We start from the raw sequence: 21,998 nt of genomic DNA, 5'->3' as shown, positions 1-21,998 counted from the left end.
TGCCAAAAAGGCAGATTCGCTCAACTCTAGTTATAGCCTTTTAATAAAATTTCAATTTTTGCATGATCAGTGCCCCTTAGAGCTAGCATTACAAGGGCATGGTCAAATGCTCCACTGCCACCAGTCACTGGCTGCAGCAGAGCATGTGACCATGCCCATGCAGGGCTGAATGTAAACACTCCAGGGACCGGAACATGGGCACAGCAGAGGAAGCGTGAAGGACAGCAGCAGGAAGCAGGTAAAGGGCATCTGTCAGCAGCTTTGTACCTATGACACCGGCTGACCCATCACAACCCCATTCGGTAAGCATAATCAGTGTATTTGCTATTACCTATTACTGTAAGGTTCTACACACGAGGCGCTGCCTCCTCTCCTTTTTTTCTTTTTTACCTTTTTGTTTTTAAAACACGTTAAATAAATGTCAATTTTATTTTTTTTTTAACAAAATGGCATGCATTTTTGATGCAATTTTAACTGCACCTCTACTGCTACATGTAAATATATCTCAAATGTAGACATAGAAACATAGAATGTGTCGGCAGATAAGAACCATTCGGCCCATCTAGTCTGCCCAATATACTGAATACTATGGATAGCCCCCGGCCCTTATCTTATATGAAGGATGGCCTTATGCCTATCCCATACATGCTTAAACCCCTTCACTGTATTTGCAGCTACCACTTCTGCAGGAAGGCTATTCCATGCATCCACTACTCTCTCAGTAAAGTAATGCTTCCTGATATTACTTTTAAACCTTTGCCCCTGTAATTTAAAACTATGTCCTCTTGTGTGTGGCCGGATCGCCCTGCCGCAGATGTGAACGTAGCCTTAGTGAGACTTCAATGCTTCGCTATGGAGAAAAAAATAGTTACAAAGGACCTGATTCTTGCCAAGGATAAACTTAAACATAGGAGTCCTATTTAGGAACACCTCGCGCTCCGCGTTACTCTGTACCATTGTCCGCACTTGTAACTTTGCTCCCAGGAGCTTTCATAATGTTTGCCTATGCTATAAAGGTCTCTGGACACGTAGCTCTATCTGTGCTGCAAGTACACACTAAAACAGCACCTGGCGGGGCGCCCAGTACTCCGGCGGCGGGGGGCAGAGCTGTGTAACTGTGGCTAATTATGAACCACAGCTATAAACCTGTGTCAGTGTGTAACTAGCAGTTCTGCCAGCTGGACGGGGTCCTGCCATGTTGTGGGAAACGCAGTTTACTCGCTAGATCCTTCACCGGGGCGGTTAGCTTCGACTCTCTTAGGATTTCAGGCATCCAAAATTACATTTCTTTTTACATAACGGAGTCTGGGGACACGACGTAGCCCTTCACACACAGATATGCCCATTCTGTGCACGCTCCTGTTCATTAGAAGATGTGTGTAGGGCACAGTCGGGCTGTACGGTGGCATAGAAGCCACCTTGACGCCTGGTAGATGGGCCCGACACACGTTTGATCAAAAGTGTGCGCAAAGAGCTTCTATTTTTTCATTTATAGTAGGTGTAATACCACTTTCATTTAGAACAATCCCCATTTTTCAACTCTATTGTTTGTATGTGAAATGTTGTGCAGCCATTTTTTAATCAACCATGTTTGCTTGATGGATATGCACCTGGGACTATGAATAGGAATGTGCTAGTCTAAATGTTCTTGTAGTAATAGACAACCAGATTCTGGTGGTGGTAGTGTCATGGCGTGGGCATGTATGGCTGCCAATGGAACTGGTTCTCTTGTATTTATTGATGATGTGACTTCTGAGAAAAGCAGCAGGATGAATTCTGAAGTGTTTCGGGCAATATTATCTGCTCATATTCAGCCAAATGCTTCAGAACTCAGGACGGCGCTTCACAGTGCAGATGGACAATGACCCAAAGCATACTGCAAAAGCAACCAAAGAGTGCGTCACTCGGATTATTGGGACACCAAAAAGTGAGAGAAATTCTCGCTCGGTACTGGAGTATTTTGAAAACAGACCCTGACATTGGTGATCTCATTGGAGATTCTCCCTCCATTACTTTTCAGAGGGGACGTAATCACAAAGAACGAATGGTCCATAGTTTCCTGAAACCTGTACAATCTCGCACATGGCTTTCTACAGATATTAGGGGCCACTTTAGATGCAGTGGCTGCATCGCATGCGGCTCTATGAAGGTTAGCAAAGTGTTTGCCAGCACCGTCACCTCTCAAAGTTCTGAGATAAGGACCTTCATTAATTGCAGGACCACGGGAGTTATTTATTTGATTATTTGCTCCTGTGGCCTACAGTAGGTTGGGAAAACCACTGGTGAGTTCAGACGACGTGTAGGCGAGCATCTAGCCGGGATATCCGCAATAAGAGGAGATACCCCCTTAGCCAGACACGTCGCGGACTCCCATGCAGGAGACTCAGGGGTGATTCGTTTTCAAGGCATTGAACGCATTCGCCAGTCACCCGGAAGGGGCGATATCGACAATAGGCTTTATAGAAAGGAGCTCGAGTGGATTTTCTGCTTATGCACAGAGAAACCTAGGGGTCTAAATGAGAGAAGCAGCTATACTGGCTTCATTTAGCTTCTTAGTTTATCCCCCTATTTCTCTAAATGACTGACTACTGCCCTTCTCATCATTGATAGTGCGTTCAGGTTAACCATTTCTTGGAACAGCCCCTGGATAATGGTCTGCGATTGTTCCCGCATCCCCTAACATCCGGGTGACTGTCACTACTGATGGATTGAGTCCCTATGATGGGGTGAATGCATCTATCACAGAGTACCACTATAGTATAAAACGTAACCTTTATTATACTATTATCTTAAAATAACCCCACATGTAGCACGTATTGAACAAAACAACAAATAGTACATATATAGTCGGGATACGATGGTAGTCAGTCTTCCATGATGTAGGAAGGGGCAATTTCATAGGCAGGGTGGTTATAGAAACTCAGGGCTCTCATCCTAATAGTCTCTCTAAACTTTGATCCCTGCCTACAAAACGGAATGGCTGCCCCGATGGGGGCGATCCCGTATTCAGGAACCTCCTATATGCCCTAGGATGGGCCTAAAACCAGGTGATACCGGCCCACCCTATTGGGGTGGCCTATAGTTGATAATGTGGCCTAATCTAGATACACACAAAATAATAAATGCGGAATATATCAAAAATGTATTTGCTCATATATGATGATGGAATTCATATACCCACAGTAAAGACTATTATGAACAAAGCAACTGTCCACACAGACGCCAAGTACACTTTAAACTCTATTGTATATTAAGGTTTTTATAAGGGTACCTCGATAGTTAGAAAATACCAACACATATATAAGTTCCCTTTGTCCCAAACCCAACACGTTTCGCCCGGTTTAATAAAAATCGGGCTCATCAGGGGACACTCAACACGTGTCCCAATAGGCATCAGACAGGTATAAAGTATAGTAGTCAAACATTCAATGGTAATAATATACCGATAATTAATAACTTATTCAGCCGCAAAATAATGATCAAACTCGAAGTCTAGACTAAAGGTTAAGTTTGGCTTGCGGCCCCCAACTCCCCTCAACGTGTTACATCCATATATTGCATGTCACGCATATTGATAATCATATCAGTGGTACTTGCATGCCCGGAGTTCTATCCAAGATGGTCAAGTCACCAGTGAGTAAGGTTACTCCATTCCTAAGATATGGGCCGCTTATCCAGTGATCTGTGTCTAACCTCCCATCGGTGTAGATAGAGTGACCGCATTCAAGTGAATGCATCTAGTAAGGTGCGGACCCCTTCTCAACATTACATTCATTAGACAGCGTGATGTGTTATCCATAACGGTCATGTTGAGTTTATTTATCACTATGAAATGTTGTCATTTAACGCTTAGGATGGATTGCGCTTGTTACTTTTTGGATTGATGTGATTGTGAACGCTACTTATGAAATACATTGTATCTTTTGAACACAATGTTCTTCTGTACAGCTGACAGGATCAAGCTGAGGGGTAGTGTTTTAGTGCGTCTAGTTCCCCACCGCTGCTCTCACTATTCCTGATTATACAGCGAAGAACAGAAGTATTTGAACACCCTGCGATTTAGCAAGTTCTCCCACTTAGAAATCATGGAGGGGTCTGAAATTTACATTGTAGGTGCATTCCCACTCTGAGAGACAAAATTAAAAAAAAAAGTTCAGGAAATTACATTGTATGCTTTTTAAAGAATTTATTTGTCCTGCACTGCTGAACATAAGTATTTGAACATCTGAGAAACAACAAGAATTCTGTTAAAGACCTGTTACTGTGCCTTTAAAAAGTCCACCTCTACTCCACTCATTAATCTAACTTAGTAGCACCTGTCAGAGCTCTTTAAAGACACCTGAAAACCCCACAGTAAGTCATATGCCAACTACTACCATGGGCAAGACCAAAGAGCTGTCAAAAGACACCAGAGACAAAATCGTGGACTTCCACAAGGCTGGAAAGGGCTACGGGGCAATTGCCAAGCAGCTTGGTGAAAATAGATCAACTGTTGGAGCAATTGTTAGAAAATGGAAGGGGCTAAAGACGACTGTCAGTCTCCCTCGGACTGGGGCTCCATGCAAGATCTCACCTCGTGGGGTATCACTGATGATAAGAAAGGTGAGGAATCAGCCCAGAACTACAAGGGAGGAGCTGGTCAATGACAAGACGAGAGCTGGGACCACAGTTTCAAAGGTCACTGTCGGTAGAACACTACGCTGTCATGGTTTCAAATCATGTATTGTACGGAAGGTTCTCCTGCTCAAGTCATCACATGTCCAGGTCCGTCTGAAGTTTGCCAATGACCATCTGGATGATCCAGAGGAGGCATGGGAGAAAGTCATGTGGTCAGATGAGACCAAAGTAGAACCTTTTGGTCTAAACTTCACTCGTCGTGTTTGGAGGAAAAAGAAGGATAAGTGGCATCCCAAGAACACCATCCCTACTGTGAAGCATGGGGGTGGTAACCTCATGCTTTGGGGGTGCTTTTCTGCGAAGGGGACAGGAGGACTGCACTGTATTAAGGATGGGGCCATTTATTGTGAGATTTGGAGCAACAACCTCTTTCCCTCAGTCAGAGCATTGAATATGGGTCGTGGCTGGGTCTTCCATGACAACGACCCGAAGCACACAGCCAGGATAACCAAGGAGTGGCTCCGTAAGAAGCATATTAAGGTTCTGGAGTGGCCTAGCCAGTCTCCAGACCTAAATCCAATAGAACATCTTTGGAGGGAGCAGAAACTCTGTGTTGCTCAGCGACAGCCCCGAAACCTGACAGATCTAGAGGAGATCTGTGTGGAGGAGTTGGCCAAAATCCCTGTTGCAGTGTCAAGTGGTCAAGAACCACAGGAAACGTTTGACCTCTGTAATTGCAAACAAAGGCTTCTGTACCAAATATTAACACTGATTTTCTCAGGTGTTCAAATACTTCTGTTCCTCACTGTATACATTTTGGTTATCCCCTGTACCTTAGCGGAATAAGCCGCCTAAGGATCCCCCTAGACAGATATATCACGGGCAGAGGCACATAATTGCTTACTTAGAGACGGTACTTCGTGATCTGCGGCGGTATGTCCTGTCTGGACACGCCCCTCTCATCTGATTGGCCGCCTCAGACAGGCCCCCTGCTCGTACCTATTTAAGGAGGAGGAGCCGGCGGGCGCGTACGGCCATACTAGCGCCGATACAGCTGCGCAAACCATGCGCGGCGTCCTCCGCCAATTTCTTTATTTAGGCAACTAACCAGTCACTCTGTAGACTTTGCCCATAAGCTCCTGAGGAGGTGCCCGATACAGGGTCACCAGAAACGCGTCGAGCAGGGCTGGGCATGATTAGTTAGCCTTTTATTCTAACGGTGGTAGGGGTCCTCCAGGTGACAGCATGCTGGCATATCTTGGGCTAAATATATGGACCCTTGATGTATAAAACATTGGATGGTGACCAGGCTTTTTAAATATACCTGGGTCACTATCGGTGTTTGGTGGGGGCATTGCTGGGACTGCAAAGATACAATAGCCCAGCACTGTCTATTGCCATTCTCACTGCGGATGGTTACCTCATCATTGTGGACATCCATAAACAGTGCCAATAGGCATCCGCAGTTCTACAGGGGATAGTTGTACATATACTTACCCCTATTAAATACATACTTCATTTGCCTCTCTCTAGATTTCAAGAGAGGGATCAGACATATTTTAATAAGTATCTTTAATAAAGTATTATTTCTTTTAACCGTCTTATTAGGCAGTGAGTATCTTTTAAGTTAGAGACGGAAAATCGCACCAATCATTCCTTTGTGATAACATGCAACTTTTGATAACATTTCATTACGTTTCTGCAGGTGGCAAAAAAAATAAAAAATAAATAACAGCACTCCTGGCATTATTTAAAGGGGTTCTGCAGTTTGTTTAAACTGATGATCTATCCTCTGGATAGATCATCAGCATCTGATCGGACCCCCGCCGATCAGCTGTTTGAGAAGGCAGCGGCGCTCCAGCAGCGCCGCGGCCTTCTCATTGTTTACCGCTGGCCCAGTGACATCACGACTAGTATCAACTGGCCTGGGCAGGGCCAAGCTCCATTCAAGTGAACAGAGTTTAGCCGCACCCCAGGCCATGGATACTAGTCGTGACGTCACTGGGCCTGCGGTAAACAGTGAGAAGGCCGCGGCGCTGCCTTCTCGAACAGCTGATCGGCGGGGGTCCCGGGTCCCAGAGGATAGATCATCAGTTAAAACAAACTGTAGAACCCCTTTAGTTTTTTTTTTAAATGACATTCACTATGCAGATAAATAATGCCATCTTTTTATAATATGGGTGGTTATGGGTGCGCCGATAGGAATCAGGTCATGTCTCTTTTCATTTATTTCCATTAATAAGAGGCTTTCCACTGGGGGAAAAAAGACAATTGGGTTTTTAACAATTTGTTTTCCTCCCCTAACCCTTGCATAACTTTAAAGTGGTTGTCCTAGTTCAGAGCTGAACCCTTCTCTCATTTAGCCTGTATGAGTGGAGTATCGAAGCATTTCTAGCTCTGATGCTCCTTCTTGCCTTATGCTGCATTGGAGCTACAAATACTCCGATGCTCCACTCAAACCGGCTAAATGAGAGAAGGGGAGCTTGTGTCCGGGTTCGGCTCTGAACTAGGAGAACCTCTTTAATGCTCCCTCTGATCGCTCCTATAATACACAGCAATACTTCTGGACTGCAGTGTATTAATGCCTGTCAGCATCTAACAGGCTTCAGATGTATAAATATATCAGAGGTCAGTACAGAGATCTCTCCCATCATCTATTTATCCCCAGGACTGTGACTGTGACGAGGGGACATCCTCTGCGTCTGGAGGAAAGAAGGTTTGTACACAAACATAGAAGAGGATTCTTTACGGTAAGAGCAGTGAGACTATGGAACTCTCTGCCTGAGGAGGTGGTGATGGTGAGTTTACTAAAAGAGTTCAAGAGGGGCCTGGATGTGTTAAATAATATTACAGGCTATAGCTACTAGAGAGGGGTCGTTGACCCAGGGAGTTATTCTGATTGCCTGATTGGAGTCGGGAAGGAATTTTTTATTCCCCTAAAGTTGGGAAAATTAGCTTCTACCTCACAGTTTTTTTTTTTTTCCTTCCTCTGGATCAACTTGCAGGATGACAGGCCGAGCTGGATGGACTAATGTCTTTTTTCAGCCTTACAAACTATGGGGGTTTTAGACGCCGGTCTTAATAAAGCCCTGCTCTTGCGGTGGATCTGCCGCAGTTACGAGGACTCTTCATAACTTTGGCGGATCCACTGCCGCTGCTAAATGGAAGAGAGCTTCCTAGTTGTCTTACATTTAGACGTTTTTCTACTCTTGAAACAAGCCTAATGGTAAAAGAGACGGGACTGGCGTGAGTGGGAAGAAGTCGCAGATTGCAGGACAACTAACCTTTGGGCCGAAATCTGCACCTGAAAAAGGCCTAATTTAGGGGTATTTCAGCTTGATAAATGACCCCCTGTGTTACTATGGCAGACCCCCGTTCGGAACCTGGCTGCCACAGCGACCCACAACCATAACTGCCACAGTCAATAATGATCACGGCATCTATGTGGTTTTCCACATGGAGGGGTCTCTCTCAGTTAGGACGTCTGCAGACCTGTGATGTGATTTCGGGGTGCTGGCGAGTTTCTATGCAATTGGTGACAAAGGCGCCCAGGTCTGCTATACACATGAGCCTGTTTGACATGACATGAGTATTGGATTGTGGTGATTAATATCACCTTGGTGGCCCTATTTCAACTTTTGTGTATTCACAATTACTTTTGTGTATTCAATTACCCCTTAATTCCACATTTTTGTTCCCTGTACTGCCTACTTTTACCTGTGCTTAAAATAAGGTTGCTAGGCATGGTCCATCTATCTGTTGAAGGATGGAGGACGCAGAAGCAGGCTGCGTGCAAGGTCAGATTACTGACAGCCAGGGACTGTAAGTAAATGATTAAAGCCAGGTCCTCCCCAGCAGCTGATAACAGTGCCTGGGCTGTGTGCACTTCTCCCTGTCCCTGCGCTTGGCAGACGCTCCCTCACTCAGCAGAGCTGGAGAATGCAGAGGTGGTGCAGCGCACACCAGGGAAGGGAGATCTGCCGTCTGCTCAGTGTATAAATGAAAGCAACATGTGGTAAGAGGACCCCTTTGTGCTGCAGGAGATTAACCCTTTAGGGGGAGAGCTCTGGTTACTGACACTTTTGGGGGGCTATTGTTACTGGCTAGTGAGGGCAGGCGGGATTAGCCTCAGGGTGAGGGCAGTGGCGGCCATCTTAACTGAAAAGTGAAATTGCAGTTTTATGCAGACTGGTTGCTAAGGTCTGAATCTTATTAAATATGGGGTAAGTCAGTCTAATAGTAACTGATTCTGGAATATCATGTTATTAGCAACTACATATATGAAAATTGAAATTAGGGTCTAAGTGTGACTTTAAAGAGGACGTGTCACCGGTCCTGACACGTCTGTTTTAGTAACTACTTGCATCCTCCATGTAATAACTCTGGAGCGTCAATTCGTATTGCTCTGTGTTGTGCTGTACCCCTGTTATTGCTACTAGAAGTTGCAGTAAAGGTACAGATGGATGTTACCAGTTTGGGGTGTGTCTCTGCAGACAGACACACCTGCTACTGGTAACACCCATCCGGACCTTTACTGCAGACTGCTGGCAATTTATTTGTAAACTTCCAGCAGGAATAATAAAAGAACAGCACAATATAGAGTCATAAAATTTTATGCTCCAGAATTGTTACATGGGGGATGCAAGTATTTACAGAAAAGACCTGTTAGGAGAGGTGACTGCTCCTCTTTACGGCAGGACCTAATAGGTTTCCTGTCATTATACCACCGATAGGCACAATACACTGCACTCCCAACTAAGTCATCAATACATGTACCCCAAAATGGGGGCACGGAAACTGTTACTCATCTAGCTGTATATTACACACTCCGTACTATGACAGTCACAAGGCAATGCCAGCTATACCCCGTAGATGCATGCAATGGCCTTTCAACAATGTCAAATGAAGATTAAAGGGAGTGTGTTATCAGGAAGTTCACCGCAAAACCAGCCACACCTCGTAGGGCCCGCTCAGCTGAACGTAATGATACCTTTTTACTTTTAAGTGATCAATTCCGTCTGGAGAAAAAGTACTTCTAATCCAGGCATCCTCAAACTGCGGCCCTCCAGCTGTTGTATAACTACAACTCCCACAATGCCCTGCTGTAGGCTGATACCTGTAGGCTGTTCGGACATGCTGGGAGTTGTAGTTTTGCAACAGCTGGAGGGCCGCAGTTTGAGGATGCCTGTTCTAATCCATATGTAGATAAGCAGTTAAGTGCACTGAGGGCGGGACCAAGCCACTCTGTGAACTCTTACTCCTCCTACCAGCCCCGTCCTCCGCTTCTTGATTGACAGGGCCAGGTTCCTGCATAGTAAACTCACCCGTCTGTCAATCAAGGAGAGGAAGGGGCTGGCAGAGGAGGCAGGAGGAGCAAGGGTGCACAGAGTAGCTTGGGTCCGCCCCCAGTGCACTTAACTGCTCACTCGCATATATCTTTATAGTTTCTTCAGAATAAAAAAAACAATGGATCACTAAGTGAAAGATATTATGTTCAGTAGAGCCATACAAGTAACGTACTACAAGACATGGTGCCTGGTTTAAAGAGGAGCTGTCGTCTCTCCTGACAGGACTACTTTAGTGTCTACTTGCATCCCCCATGTAATAACAATTCTAGAGCATCTTCTCTTATGACTATGTTGTTCCCTTATTATTTCTGCTAGAAGTTATGAATAAATTACTAGCAGCTTCCAATGAAGGTCCAGAGGGGTGTTATGAGTAGGGGGTGTTGCCTTACACAGTCCGAAAGTGTCAGACTGAGCAGGGACACACCCTCGACTGGTAACCTCCATCTGGACCTTCATTGCAAACTAGCAGGAATATATATATATATATATATATATATATATATATATATATATATATATATATATATATATATATATATATATATATATATATATATATATATATATATATATATATATACATACATACATACAGACAGAACCAGTCACTTCAATGGGTCCGCAAAAAAAAAAGAAAGGAAACTACTCTGCATTCTGTGTCCGCAAGTCCGTTCTGCAAAAAAAAATAAAAAAATCGACCATGTCCTATTCTTGTCCATTTTGCGGACAAGGACAGGCATTGTTACAATGGATGCACACACACAAAAAAAACCAAAAAACGCAACAAAAGAAAACAAAAAACGTATGCAACACGGACATCATCCATTTATTTTAGTTTTTTTGGCGGATCAGTGTTTTGTGGCCTGCAAAATACATAGTCATGTGCATAAGCCCTAAAAGTTAATTTCCTGCTGGCAGACTCCCTTTAATAAGATTTTATTTTCAGAAATTAAGGCCGGGTTCACATCACCGTTTAGCTTTCCGTTCCTCTGATCCGTTAGAACAGAAACATTTTAAGATCCGCTATTGTGAGCATCAATTATGATCAGTTTGCGTCACTTCCGTCAGAGATCAGTTAGTTACTTTTGACAGGAGAAAAACTACTTTTTGACTCCCGTCAAAAATAACTGATCTGTGACGGAAGTGACGCAATGAGGATCAGAGGAACGGACAGCGAAACATCGCCGTGAACCCGGCCTTAGAGATAGGGTCAAAACAAGAAACAAAAAAGCCACACACTTACGTGATGAAATCTAGGAAACTGGCGAGAGGATCGTAGGACTGATTTCTCATGTGCCTGAACTCTACCACCATCTTTTCCTTGAGCTTGTCGTCAATGACAGAAACGGCAAGTGGCGAGGCTTCATTAGACAAGAACGTCCCATAGTCGGTACTCTGAAGATGTAGCTTGAGATCTGCAGGACACAAGAGAAAGTCTTCAGCATGTTAGCAGAAAAAAAACAAAAAAACTATTGCAATTCTTCCCAACTACTGCTTACTGAAACTGCTCCAGCGGGATAGCAATCTAGTGAAGAATTCCAATGGAATAGTGGTCATCAGCTTAAAGAGCATCTGTCAGCAGCTTTGTCCCTATGACACTGGCTGACCTGTTACATGTGCGCTTGGCAGCTGAAGGCATCTGTGTTGGCCCCATGTTCATATGTGCCCGCATTGCTGTGAAAAATGATGTTTTACTATATGCAAATGAGCCTCTAGGAGCAACGGGGGCGTTACCATTACACCTAGCGGCTCCGCTTTCTCTGCAACTGTCATGCCTGCCATCTCCTTCAGTATTCAGCGCTGGCACAATACAGGAAAGAAGCTCGCCAGCAGTTCTCTTCTGAACTGCGCCGGATACTGAAGCACATGGCAGGCACGGCAGTTGCAGAAAGAGCAGGAGAGGCAAGCGGATTTATTTTTTTGCCTCTGATCTGAGATTTGAGATCTGATTGGGGGTTTTATTAAAGGGGTTCTGCACTTTGATTTAACTGATGATCTATCCTCTGGATAGATCAGCTTCTGATCGGCGGGGGTCCGACACCCGGGACCCCCGCCGATCAGCTGTTTGAGAAGGCAGCGGCGCTCCAGCAGCGCCGCGGCCTTCTCCCTCTTTACCGCCGGCCCACGGACGTCACGACTAGTATCAACTAGCGTGGGCGCGGCTAAGCTCTGTTCACTTGAATGGAGCTTAGCCGCGCCCACGCTAGTTGATACTAGTCGTGACGTCAGTGGGCCGGCGGTAAACAGTGAGAAGGCCGCGGTGCTGCTGGAGCGCCGCTGCCTTCTCAAACAGCTGATCGGCGGGGGTCCCGGGTGTCGGACCCCCGCTGATCAGAAGCTGATGATCTATCCAGAGGATAGATCATCAGTTAAATCAAAGTGCAGAACCCCTTTAACATGGGGGTCTAATCTGAGGTCTGAATAGGGGTCTTAGTAACATGCGGGTCTGATCTGAGGTCTGAATGGGGTCTTAGTAACATGCGGGTCTGATCTGAGGTCTGAATGGGGGTCTGATCTGAGGTCTGCTGAATTTTTTTTCTTATTTATCTCCTTTAAAACCTAGGTGTATCTTATGAGCAGATGCATCTTAAAGGGCAAATAAATACGGTACTTTTGTCATTTACTTTGTTACAAAAAGTCTCGAATTGTGAGATATTCTCTTAATTTCATCATAATGGCACCACCGGTGTTAAATCTGTACAGTAAGGTGCATGTCCACCTACTGAGGTGGCCACACATGCACAGTTCCATCCTTCAACTGTCACCAGCCGTATCTACTGTTAGAAGCTGTGACACTTAGGACTCATTCAGACGGCCATATGCTGTCTGCAAAAATGCGGATTGCTGTTTTTTTGCGGATTGCGTTTCTGCTGACCTATAGACTTCAATGGGGCCACGTCCTGATTTTCACTGACAAGTATAGGACATGTTTTATTTGTTTTGCGGAGCCGTAAAACAGAAGAAAAGGAACCCCATAGAAGTAAATAGGTCTGCATCTAAACCGCAAAAAAAAGGGATCCGCATTTTTACGGACAGCATACGACCGTCAGAATGAGCCCTTACGTGGTGGAGTAAAGCAGCAGCAGAAGAAAGGACATGTTCTCCTGATAAAGGACACACCTCTCTGAACTGTGATAGGGAGAGAGCTGCAGCAGAAAAGACCCGTCCCATGAGAAAGGGCATGTCCTTTAACTACAACAGAAAGGACACACCCCTGAGCTGCCAGCCTGAAGGGAATTAAGGAGAGAAACTGGAGCAATGAACATGGAGATCTCTGGATCCATGTGAGGTACAGGGCTGGTTCTAGCATTGCTAGAAAGAGGTTGCCATGTACTATATGATGTCTGACCCCCTTTAATACACACAGTGACTACTGTTATAGCAAGTAATTTTTGGTTGAAAAAAAATAATAAACTTTGTATGATCAGCCTTACAGACTTATGATGTGTGGCCAGAGATTTGTGTGTATTCACAGTATATTTCCGTGTAGGTGTGAGATGAACAGTAAAACCGTAGAAGCTAAATATAAATGACTATTTTAAAAAAGACTTCCACGCTACTTCACAAGTAGAATAGAGTGTACTCCAGCGAGGGCAGAGAAAGGGTGCTTCTCTTTTAAATTGCACCATATCCAATGTATCCTCCAGATAGGTCAGTAAAATCAGATTGGTTGGGGTCTGAAACACCCCCGTCCAGCTGTATGTTAAAAGGGTTCTCTGGGAATTAAAAAAATAAAACTACTAAAAATAATTAAATATTATTTTATTATAAATCTATTCTCAAACACCTTTCATTAATTATAATGGATTAATTTGTCTGGGGAGCAATCATTAAGAAAATAAAATGGCCGTCTTCCTATTAGTACATACGAAACTCGTCCTAATCACACAGGAGAACAAGTTACTTAAGAACACTGAGCTAAAGAGCTGCCTCATCCTCCTCTCTGTTCATCAGGGATTATGACCCTGAATACAGATAAGATCATCAGCTGAATATATGTAGGAATGGAGTTCATCAGGAGAAATGAAGTACAGAGGGGGTGTAGATAATGAGCAGCAGCACTTGTTTACAGTCTCCATTACCACAGCCCCACATCACCACAGTCTGTCCTGTCCATCCTCTCTGAATTTCATGTCTCCTTAAGAGCTCCATTGCTGACTAGATTCAGCTGAAGATCTTATCAGTTGTATTTAGGATCATAATCCTAGACAAGTAGAGCAGAGAGGAGGATGAGGCAGCTCTTTAGCTCAGTGTTGTGAAGTAACTTGTCCTGCTGTGTGATTAGGACAGGTTTTGGGTGTACTAATAGGACAGCGGCCATTTTATTTCCCCTGATGATTGCTCCCTAGACAAAACGAGCCATTATAACTAATGACATTTATTTGGGAATATATTTATAATAAAGTAATATTTAAGAATTTTCATTTTCTTAATTCCCAGAGAACCCCTTTAACTGACTACAAACAACTCCTAGGTAGTCTGATCTTGCATTCATATTGCCAAATATCTGCCCCCTACATCGTGCTTACCTAACAAATGTATATCACCAAGACATAGGGGAAAGAAGGAAAGGACTGTATGATCAGACTACACAGGGGTTGTTTGTGGTCTGTTACCATGGCGACACACGTGTCTACCACTCCTGTGCAGACCTAACATGTAATACTATCCAATCTGTTTTTTCACAGCCAGATTAAAGGGGTTGTACCAGGAAAAATTTTCTTCGCAAACAAGCCCCTGGATCTGAATACTTTTCTAAATTGCATGTAATTAAAAATGTTATATAGCTCATTGACGTGAAGCGAAGACTAGACCGGTCTGGTCTATACCCACAGAAGAGCTACTGTAACACACATTGCTGAAAAAGTTCATTCTACCTATGATAGAAAAGGGTGAGAGAGCATTCAGAGTGCCCATGCTGACCCCTGTCCACTTCCATAAATGCCTACAATAGGCGCAAAGGTATTTGAATTGAACCATGCGGCAATAGAAGAAGTTCTCTAGAATTATGTTTTCTTATATATCATGTGGATGGCCAGGTATGTGTGTGTCACTTAGCTGGGGAAGAGATGGCACCAGGATGCACTATGGAAAGAATGGTTTGAGGAACATGACAAAGAGTTCAAGGTGCTAATGTGGCCACCAAATTTCCCAGATCTCTATCTGATCAAGCATCAGTTGGATGTGCAGGAAAAACAAGTCCGATTCATAGAAGTTGAACCTTGCAACAGGACTCCAAAACTTTTGATACGTCATATCGGCATAGTGAAGCCCCATTTGGCCTTAGTCTTAGGGAGTGGTGGGAAGGCCAGAGTTCTCAGAGAATAATTTTTCACGGATACCCGCATCCTCCATTAGGGGAAGAATCGTACTCAACTACTCCCCCCCGGCTCCGGTCCCGCATGCTGTCTCTTGCACGTCCATGTTCCCATCCATGGCTTGTTTACTTCCTCCCCAGCACTAGAATGCTCATCTGCCCTACTTCAGCCAACCACTGGTTTCAGTGGTGACGTGTCCACAAGAAGCACATTACCTCTAAAGCCAGTAGTTGGCTGCAGCGAAGCAGATGACCATCCCCACACCTGGGAGGAAGTAAACAAGCTGCGGACCAGAAGATGGACACCAGGAAATTTTTTTTATTCCTGGACAACCCCTTGAAGCTCAAGCTGCTGGGCTCATTACTGAGCAATATATGGCCTCAAGCTGCTCACACACACAAGCTCAGCCACAGAATCCACTTGTGGATTAACATTACCTGCTGGGCTGCAGAGGAAACCACGGCAAGCACAGGCACAGCCGCTAACCCACATGCGGATCCTGCATGAGGGCTGCACCATGTATGGGCACACTTAGTGCAAAGTGGGATAGAGCCAGGATGCCAAATGCAGCTGGTATGAGAACTGGTGACCTGATGTGAAGAAACCTGATGTGTTATGTTTGGCTACCAGGCCAGAGGGGGTTTATTTTTTGTTTTACTGTGTTATATACCATATTGCCAGGACAACGGCTTATTGCAGACTAAATAAAGCCAAGTTTGGACTTCAAACTTTTGAAGTGTCATTAACATTTGACATCTTCAACCAGGAAACCTTTAAAAAAAGAGAGTTATGAAACAGCAAGGCTGTAAAAAGTGCATGTCAGTATAATGAACCCTAGGCTTACTGCCTGGTAGTGTAGATCATGCCGAATGCAGCGACACCTGTTGTTGCAGCAATCAAAGGTGTCCTTCTAGAGAAATGCCTATTTTAATTTTTATGTTAATGAGGTGCTCAGAGCATCTAGGAGCTGGCCTAGCCACTCGTAGCCCCGCTTCACCTCCTCCTCTCCTCCTTGACCTTTCTGCCTCGCACACTCATTGACAGGGCCAGACATCCTCACTGCTCAGCTGCCTGGTCCTGAAACAATCAGTCCATACGCAGGTCGGATCTTAGTGCTCTGAGCTGTGCATGCGCCGACTGAACTCTTGCCGGATCTAAGTGCAGATAGTTCAGTTCTCGCTCTGAGAACGGAGCTGTGCATGGGCAGATGTTGCTCTCACCAGAGCATGCATTACATTTTGGGGTTAGTCGGCCAGTGAGGATGCCTGAAACTGCCAATCAGGTGCTCCAAGGGGCTAGGCCAGCCCTTTAGTGCTCTGACCACCTCATTAGCATACAAATTTAAGTCCACATTTCTCTAAAGGGCACCTCTGATTGCTGCAACAGAGGTATTACTCCACTGAGCAGGGTCAACAGTGTAGGCATGGTTTTCTAGGGTTGATCGTGCCGACAAATCTTCTTTAGTAGATTCACTAGACTTTTGTAGGAGACTGGAGCATAGAGTACCATCGAGCACACACGTCAAATTGGACACAGGTTCTTAACTCATTATACGGTGGACCTGCCCAGACAGATTTGTGGCATAAGACAGTCCAGTCAGTGATGCTTGCAAGAAAATAAATGGCAATGTAATATGAATACTATAATAATTAACATGGAGAAAACTTAATACCAAACCTATTGTCACGCTACATTAGACAGCTTACGTATACTGAATAAAATTGTTTTCGAATCTGATAATACAAGAGATATATGGTTCTCAGCGGACTGTTAAAAGTAATCACAAGGAGATTTCATTGCCTTGTTGGTTTCTACAGGTCAACGAGGCAGATCTTGTCTGGTTCATACGCCGCATTCTTCTCTGATACTCATCTATAAACAGGTATTTTATATGGAAATACATACAACCTTATAGCACCTACTGATGGAAAATTACTAGAGAGAGGAACACGGGACCCAATCAGATGGCACGTTTCAAGTGAATAATAGAAAGCAGATGAGTTACCACCGCCAACACCACCATTCTTAGAGTGTTACTTCATAGAGGAAAGCAGCTCAAGCTCTAGTAGACCTAGCCAGCCATGTGCGATGGCTGCCCATTAATTTGCCACTGCAGGAGAAATACATGGGCTCTTTATCTAACATTATAAGTGAGAAAACAAAAAATGAGAGTCTACCTCTTAGTGATTGGTCAGTTCAACCTTGGATGATGGGACACAGAGATGGACAACTGGACACAAGGCCTCAGACAGGAAATTTTCTTGATAGACAAAGTAAGACAACCAGCAGAGAAGAAGTGGTCTCGATCCTACATATTCACAATGGGTTGAGGGTCACAACAGTCCATATGGGCATTATACAGTATCTTGACCTCTGTATCTAGTGTAGTAATTGACAAGTTAGCACATTCAAAAAAGGTACTAGCTACACTTACAAGATCCCTTGGTTTAATGAAATCAGTGCCTGTGATCCATGGACCACCTCCTTGGATGCAAGACAATGAGGACCTTGGGTTTCATCTCATTGACATGATTCAATCAAGGCTGTTGTAAGATCAACTACTTGCTTTATAAATGTGCTTACTTTTTAATTACTACACTATTAGTTGTGGGTTTTGACTTTTTTTCTTCTTTTTTTGTTTCCTCTGGAAACAAAATATATTTTCTTACTTGGATATCGGGGAGGTAGAAAGCTGTTAACCGATCCAAGAATGCATATTTATGTGAGAAGCTGGGCAAATAGCCTGAAAGTTTCCAGAATAAAGCTAATATCTAAGCATAATCTCTGACATGGTCCAGTTTCTTCAGAAACTCAGAAGAACAGAAGAACTCACAACAGTCTGCTGTCTTTCATTATTGAACTATCGAACCAAACTAATGGAAACAGTCTGAATGCTGGCTTTCATGGTTTCTTGTTATCAGAGGTTTCATGTCTCAAAGGAGTTGTGCCAAGGCTTATCCCTTATCCACTGGATAGTGAATAAGTGTCTGATCAGTAAGGGTCTGACTGCTGGAACCCCCACCGATCAAGAGGATGAAAATCCTGGCCCCACCCCATTCCCTGTATAAATGGAACAAGTGTGCTGCTACTCCATTCACCTCTACATTATTGCCGGAGACAGCTGTACACTATTAAACTATTCATATAAGGGGAACTTCACCAGAGACGTATCACCTATCCTGTGGACAGGGAACAAGTGTAAAGCATGCCTACACTTTCAGATAAGGCTAGGTTCACATATGCGTTGTGAAGTCCGTCTGTTTCGGCAGAGGAACAGACTACTGGATATCCCTGTATCCAGCATAGCCGGACAGCACCACACACCTCCAGAACCCCATTGACTATACTGAGATCCAATGGGGAGCCGGCTGCCCGGCTATGGCACAAATAATGAAGTCCGGAGGTCTGTCCCTCTGCCGGAACAGACTACTGGAGTCCACAACACATATCTGAACCTAACCTTTTTCTGAATAAGCGGTCATGTGTGTGTACAAAATTTCTGACCATTATATGATTTGTTTATGTATTTTTAGGTTTTCTCCTCTGCTGGCTATATATCTAATTTTCTGTTCTCCTTAAGCTACTGGGTGGAGACTACCTGGTACGATATATGCCCATAGATTACACATGAAGACTATGTAGATTCTGGTTTCTAACTCTGTCACTCATTCTGAAGCATTATATAGGACTTTACAGAGAAGTACTGAGCAGCAGTGATGTGAATAAAGCACTTGGGTAAGACATAACACTTACTATAACTTCTGCAGCATATTGTGTGTTTCTTTCTCTCTCTCTCTCTCTCTCTCTGCAGCTCACTCCTCCCCCCCCCCCCTTCCCTTCACATACTTCTACGCAAGCTTGTAATCTGATCTCTCAGTGAACTGACGGTCCATCTTGGTTGCAAAATAATTTATTAAAGACTTCAGATAGAATGTTAGTTTAGGAAAGGGGGAAGGGGATTTGATACCATTACAAAGTTTCTTATATTCGCTTGTTCTATTGATTCATTGCATAGTTTTGTGAAAGTCACGTGACCATTTCAATCTTGACACTACCCGTTCTATACATATATACCCTAAAATATATGGCTGTGCATCATATCACTTGCTACTAATGACCTAGTATCATCTATTTACAGTAGAAAGAACACTACAGGGGATGTCCAAATTTTATCCCCAGCAGAGGTCATCACTATCTGATCAGCAGAGGTCCGACACCCGGACGGAGCTGGTTACTACAGCACTGCTCCTACTGAAGGCAATAGGCGCAGGTCTACAGGGGAAAAGTTCCTTTAAAGTGTAACGGTCATATTTTTTATTTTATTTGCTAGTTTATTACAGTTAGGCATAAATACCCGAGTTAGTCAATGATTGTCAAAAGATCTGTAATTACCTTATAACAGCTTTTAAAAGACTGTTGCTATGGCTTTTTTGTCTTCCCTTTAGTGTAAACAGAAGACGGAGGGGCGGTCCTCCACACTGCATGCCTGCATTGGGCTTCAGAGTGAGGAGGCGTGTCTCTCAGTAATCCAATCTGATTGGCTGGCAGGAAGTTGCTGGCTACAGCAAGTGTTTATGTGAAGTGAGAGAAGGCAGTTTTGGCCTCAGAGAACTAGCATAGGAGCCATCTCGAGAAGATCCTCATATTGTAGGGGTTAAAACAGCGGTAACTAAAAGGGAAAAACTCAAGGAAAACAAGTAACTAAAGAAGAAACTAAAGATTGCTCTATGCATAATGCTGCAGCAGCAGTAACACATGCTAAAATTTATTTTTTGATGAAAACATGGACAGTTACACTTTAACTACACAGAGAATTGAGCAATGCGCTTCCGATGCTACTGCTGAACAGCTGATTGGCGAGGGTGCAGGGTGTCGGACTAAGAATAGGCCATTGCTTAGAAAACGCTGGACAATCCTTTTAAGAAATAGAAGAGCTATAGAGTACCTCAATATCCAGTATAAGCGTTCATTTGGTATAACTGTTTAATGGCTTCATGAATTTGCACAAAGCGGCATAAGAAAAGTATTTGCCCGAAAAAGGAAACATACCACCGTAATATATTCTATTTGCATAAAGGGGTTGTCCCACAAAAAAATATTCTAGTTTTCAAACCAGCACCTGGATCTAAATACTTTTGTAATTGCATGTAATGAAAAATGTATCATAGCCACTGAGTTAGGGCTCTTTCACACTTGCGTTCTTGTCTTCCGGCATAGAGTTCCGTCGTCGGGGCTCTATGCCCGAAGAATCCTGATCAGTTTTATCCTAATGCATTCTGAATGGAGAGAAATCAGGATGCATCAGGATGTCCTCAGTTCAGGACCGGAACGTTTTTTGGCCGGAGAGAATACCGCAGCATGCTGCGCTTTTTGCTCCGGCCAAAAATCCTGAACACTTGCCGCAAGGCCGGATCCGGAATTAATGCCCATTGAAAGGCATTGATCCGGATCCGGCCTTAAGCTAAACGTCGTTTCGGCGCATTGCCGGAGCCGACATTTAGCTTTTTCTGAATGGTTACCATGGCTGCCGGGACGCTAAAGTCCTGGCAGCCATGGTAAAGTGTAGCGGGGAGCGGGGGAGCAGTGTACTTACCGTCCGTGCGGCTCCCCGGGCGCTCCAGAGTGACGTCAGGGCGCCCCAAGCGCATGGATCATGTGATCACATGGATCACGTCATCCATGCGCATGGGGCGCTCTGACGTCATTCTGGAGCGCCCCGGGAGCCGCACGGACTGTAAGTATACCGCTCCCCCGCTCCTACTATGGCAACCAGGACTTTAATAGCGTCCTGGGTGCCATAGTAACACTGAACGCATTTTGAAGACGGTTCCGTCTTCAAATGCTTTCAGTACACTTGCGTTTTTCCGGATCCGGCGTGTAATTCCGGCAAGTGGAGTACATGCCGGATCCGGACAACGCAAGTGTGAAAGAGGCCTTATTCAATGAAATCTATCTGTATAGCGCCACCTGCTGTTTGTTTGCTTTTCTTATTTCTTTGCCCTGCTCACTGAGATGGCCGCACATGCTTAGTTTCATCCTCTAACTGCCTCCTGAGCTGCAGCAGTATGGACACGCCCCCTCAGCTGCAGCAGTATGGACACGCCCCCTCAGCTGCAGCAGTATGGACACGCCCCCTCAGCTGCAGCATTATGGACACGCCCCCTCAGCTGCAGCATTATGGACACGCCCCCTCAGCTGCAGCATTATGGACACGCCCCCTCAGCTGCAGCATTATGGACACGCCCCCTCAGCTGCAGCATTATGGACACGCCCCCTCAGCTGCAGCATTATGGACACGCCCCCTCAGCTGCAGCATTTTGGACACGCCCCCTCAGCTGCAGCATTATGGACACGCCCCCTCAGCTGCAGCATTATGGACACGCCCCCTCAGCTGCAGCATTATGGACACGCCCCCTCAGCTGCAGCATTATGGACACGCCCCCTCAGCTGCAGCATTATGGACACGCCCCCTCAGCTGCAGCATTATGGACACGCCCCCTCAGCTGTCAGCTTGAGATAAATCAGGCAGAACAATGAATGTGGAGATCTCTGGATCCATGTGAGGTACAGGGCTGGTTCTAGCTTTATTAGAAAGAGATCGTCATGAACTATATGATGTCTGATTTTAATTTATTTACATTAATCATGGAATAACCCCTTTAAGTGCCATCTGTCCTGCATATGTTTTCGAGCGACTTAAACCGAATCTCCTCTC

The 21,998-nt window shown here is 44.7% G+C and overlaps 1 protein-coding gene across 1 annotated transcript in view; it reads right to left on the bottom strand.

Annotated features, from left to right (window-relative positions):
• Nucleotides 1-21,998, bottom strand: part of ATP6V0D1 (ATPase H+ transporting V0 subunit d1) — an 81,659-nt gene that overhangs the window by 33,473 nt on the left and 26,188 nt on the right. Inside the window, exon 2 of the mRNA XM_040409067.1 lies at nt 11,209-11,380. Within this exon, the coding sequence (XP_040265001.1) occupies nt 11,209-11,380 (172 nt within the window). The remainder of the gene's footprint in view (nt 1-11,208; nt 11,381-21,998) is intronic.

This window comes from Bufo bufo, chromosome 10 (genome assembly GCF_905171765.1).
Source record: "Bufo bufo chromosome 10, aBufBuf1.1, whole genome shotgun sequence".
Classification (NCBI taxonomy): domain Eukaryota; kingdom Metazoa; phylum Chordata; class Amphibia; order Anura; family Bufonidae; genus Bufo; species Bufo bufo.
The sequence above is the reverse complement of the archived record's forward strand: the minus strand, read 5'-3'. Positions and strand labels throughout refer to the sequence as shown.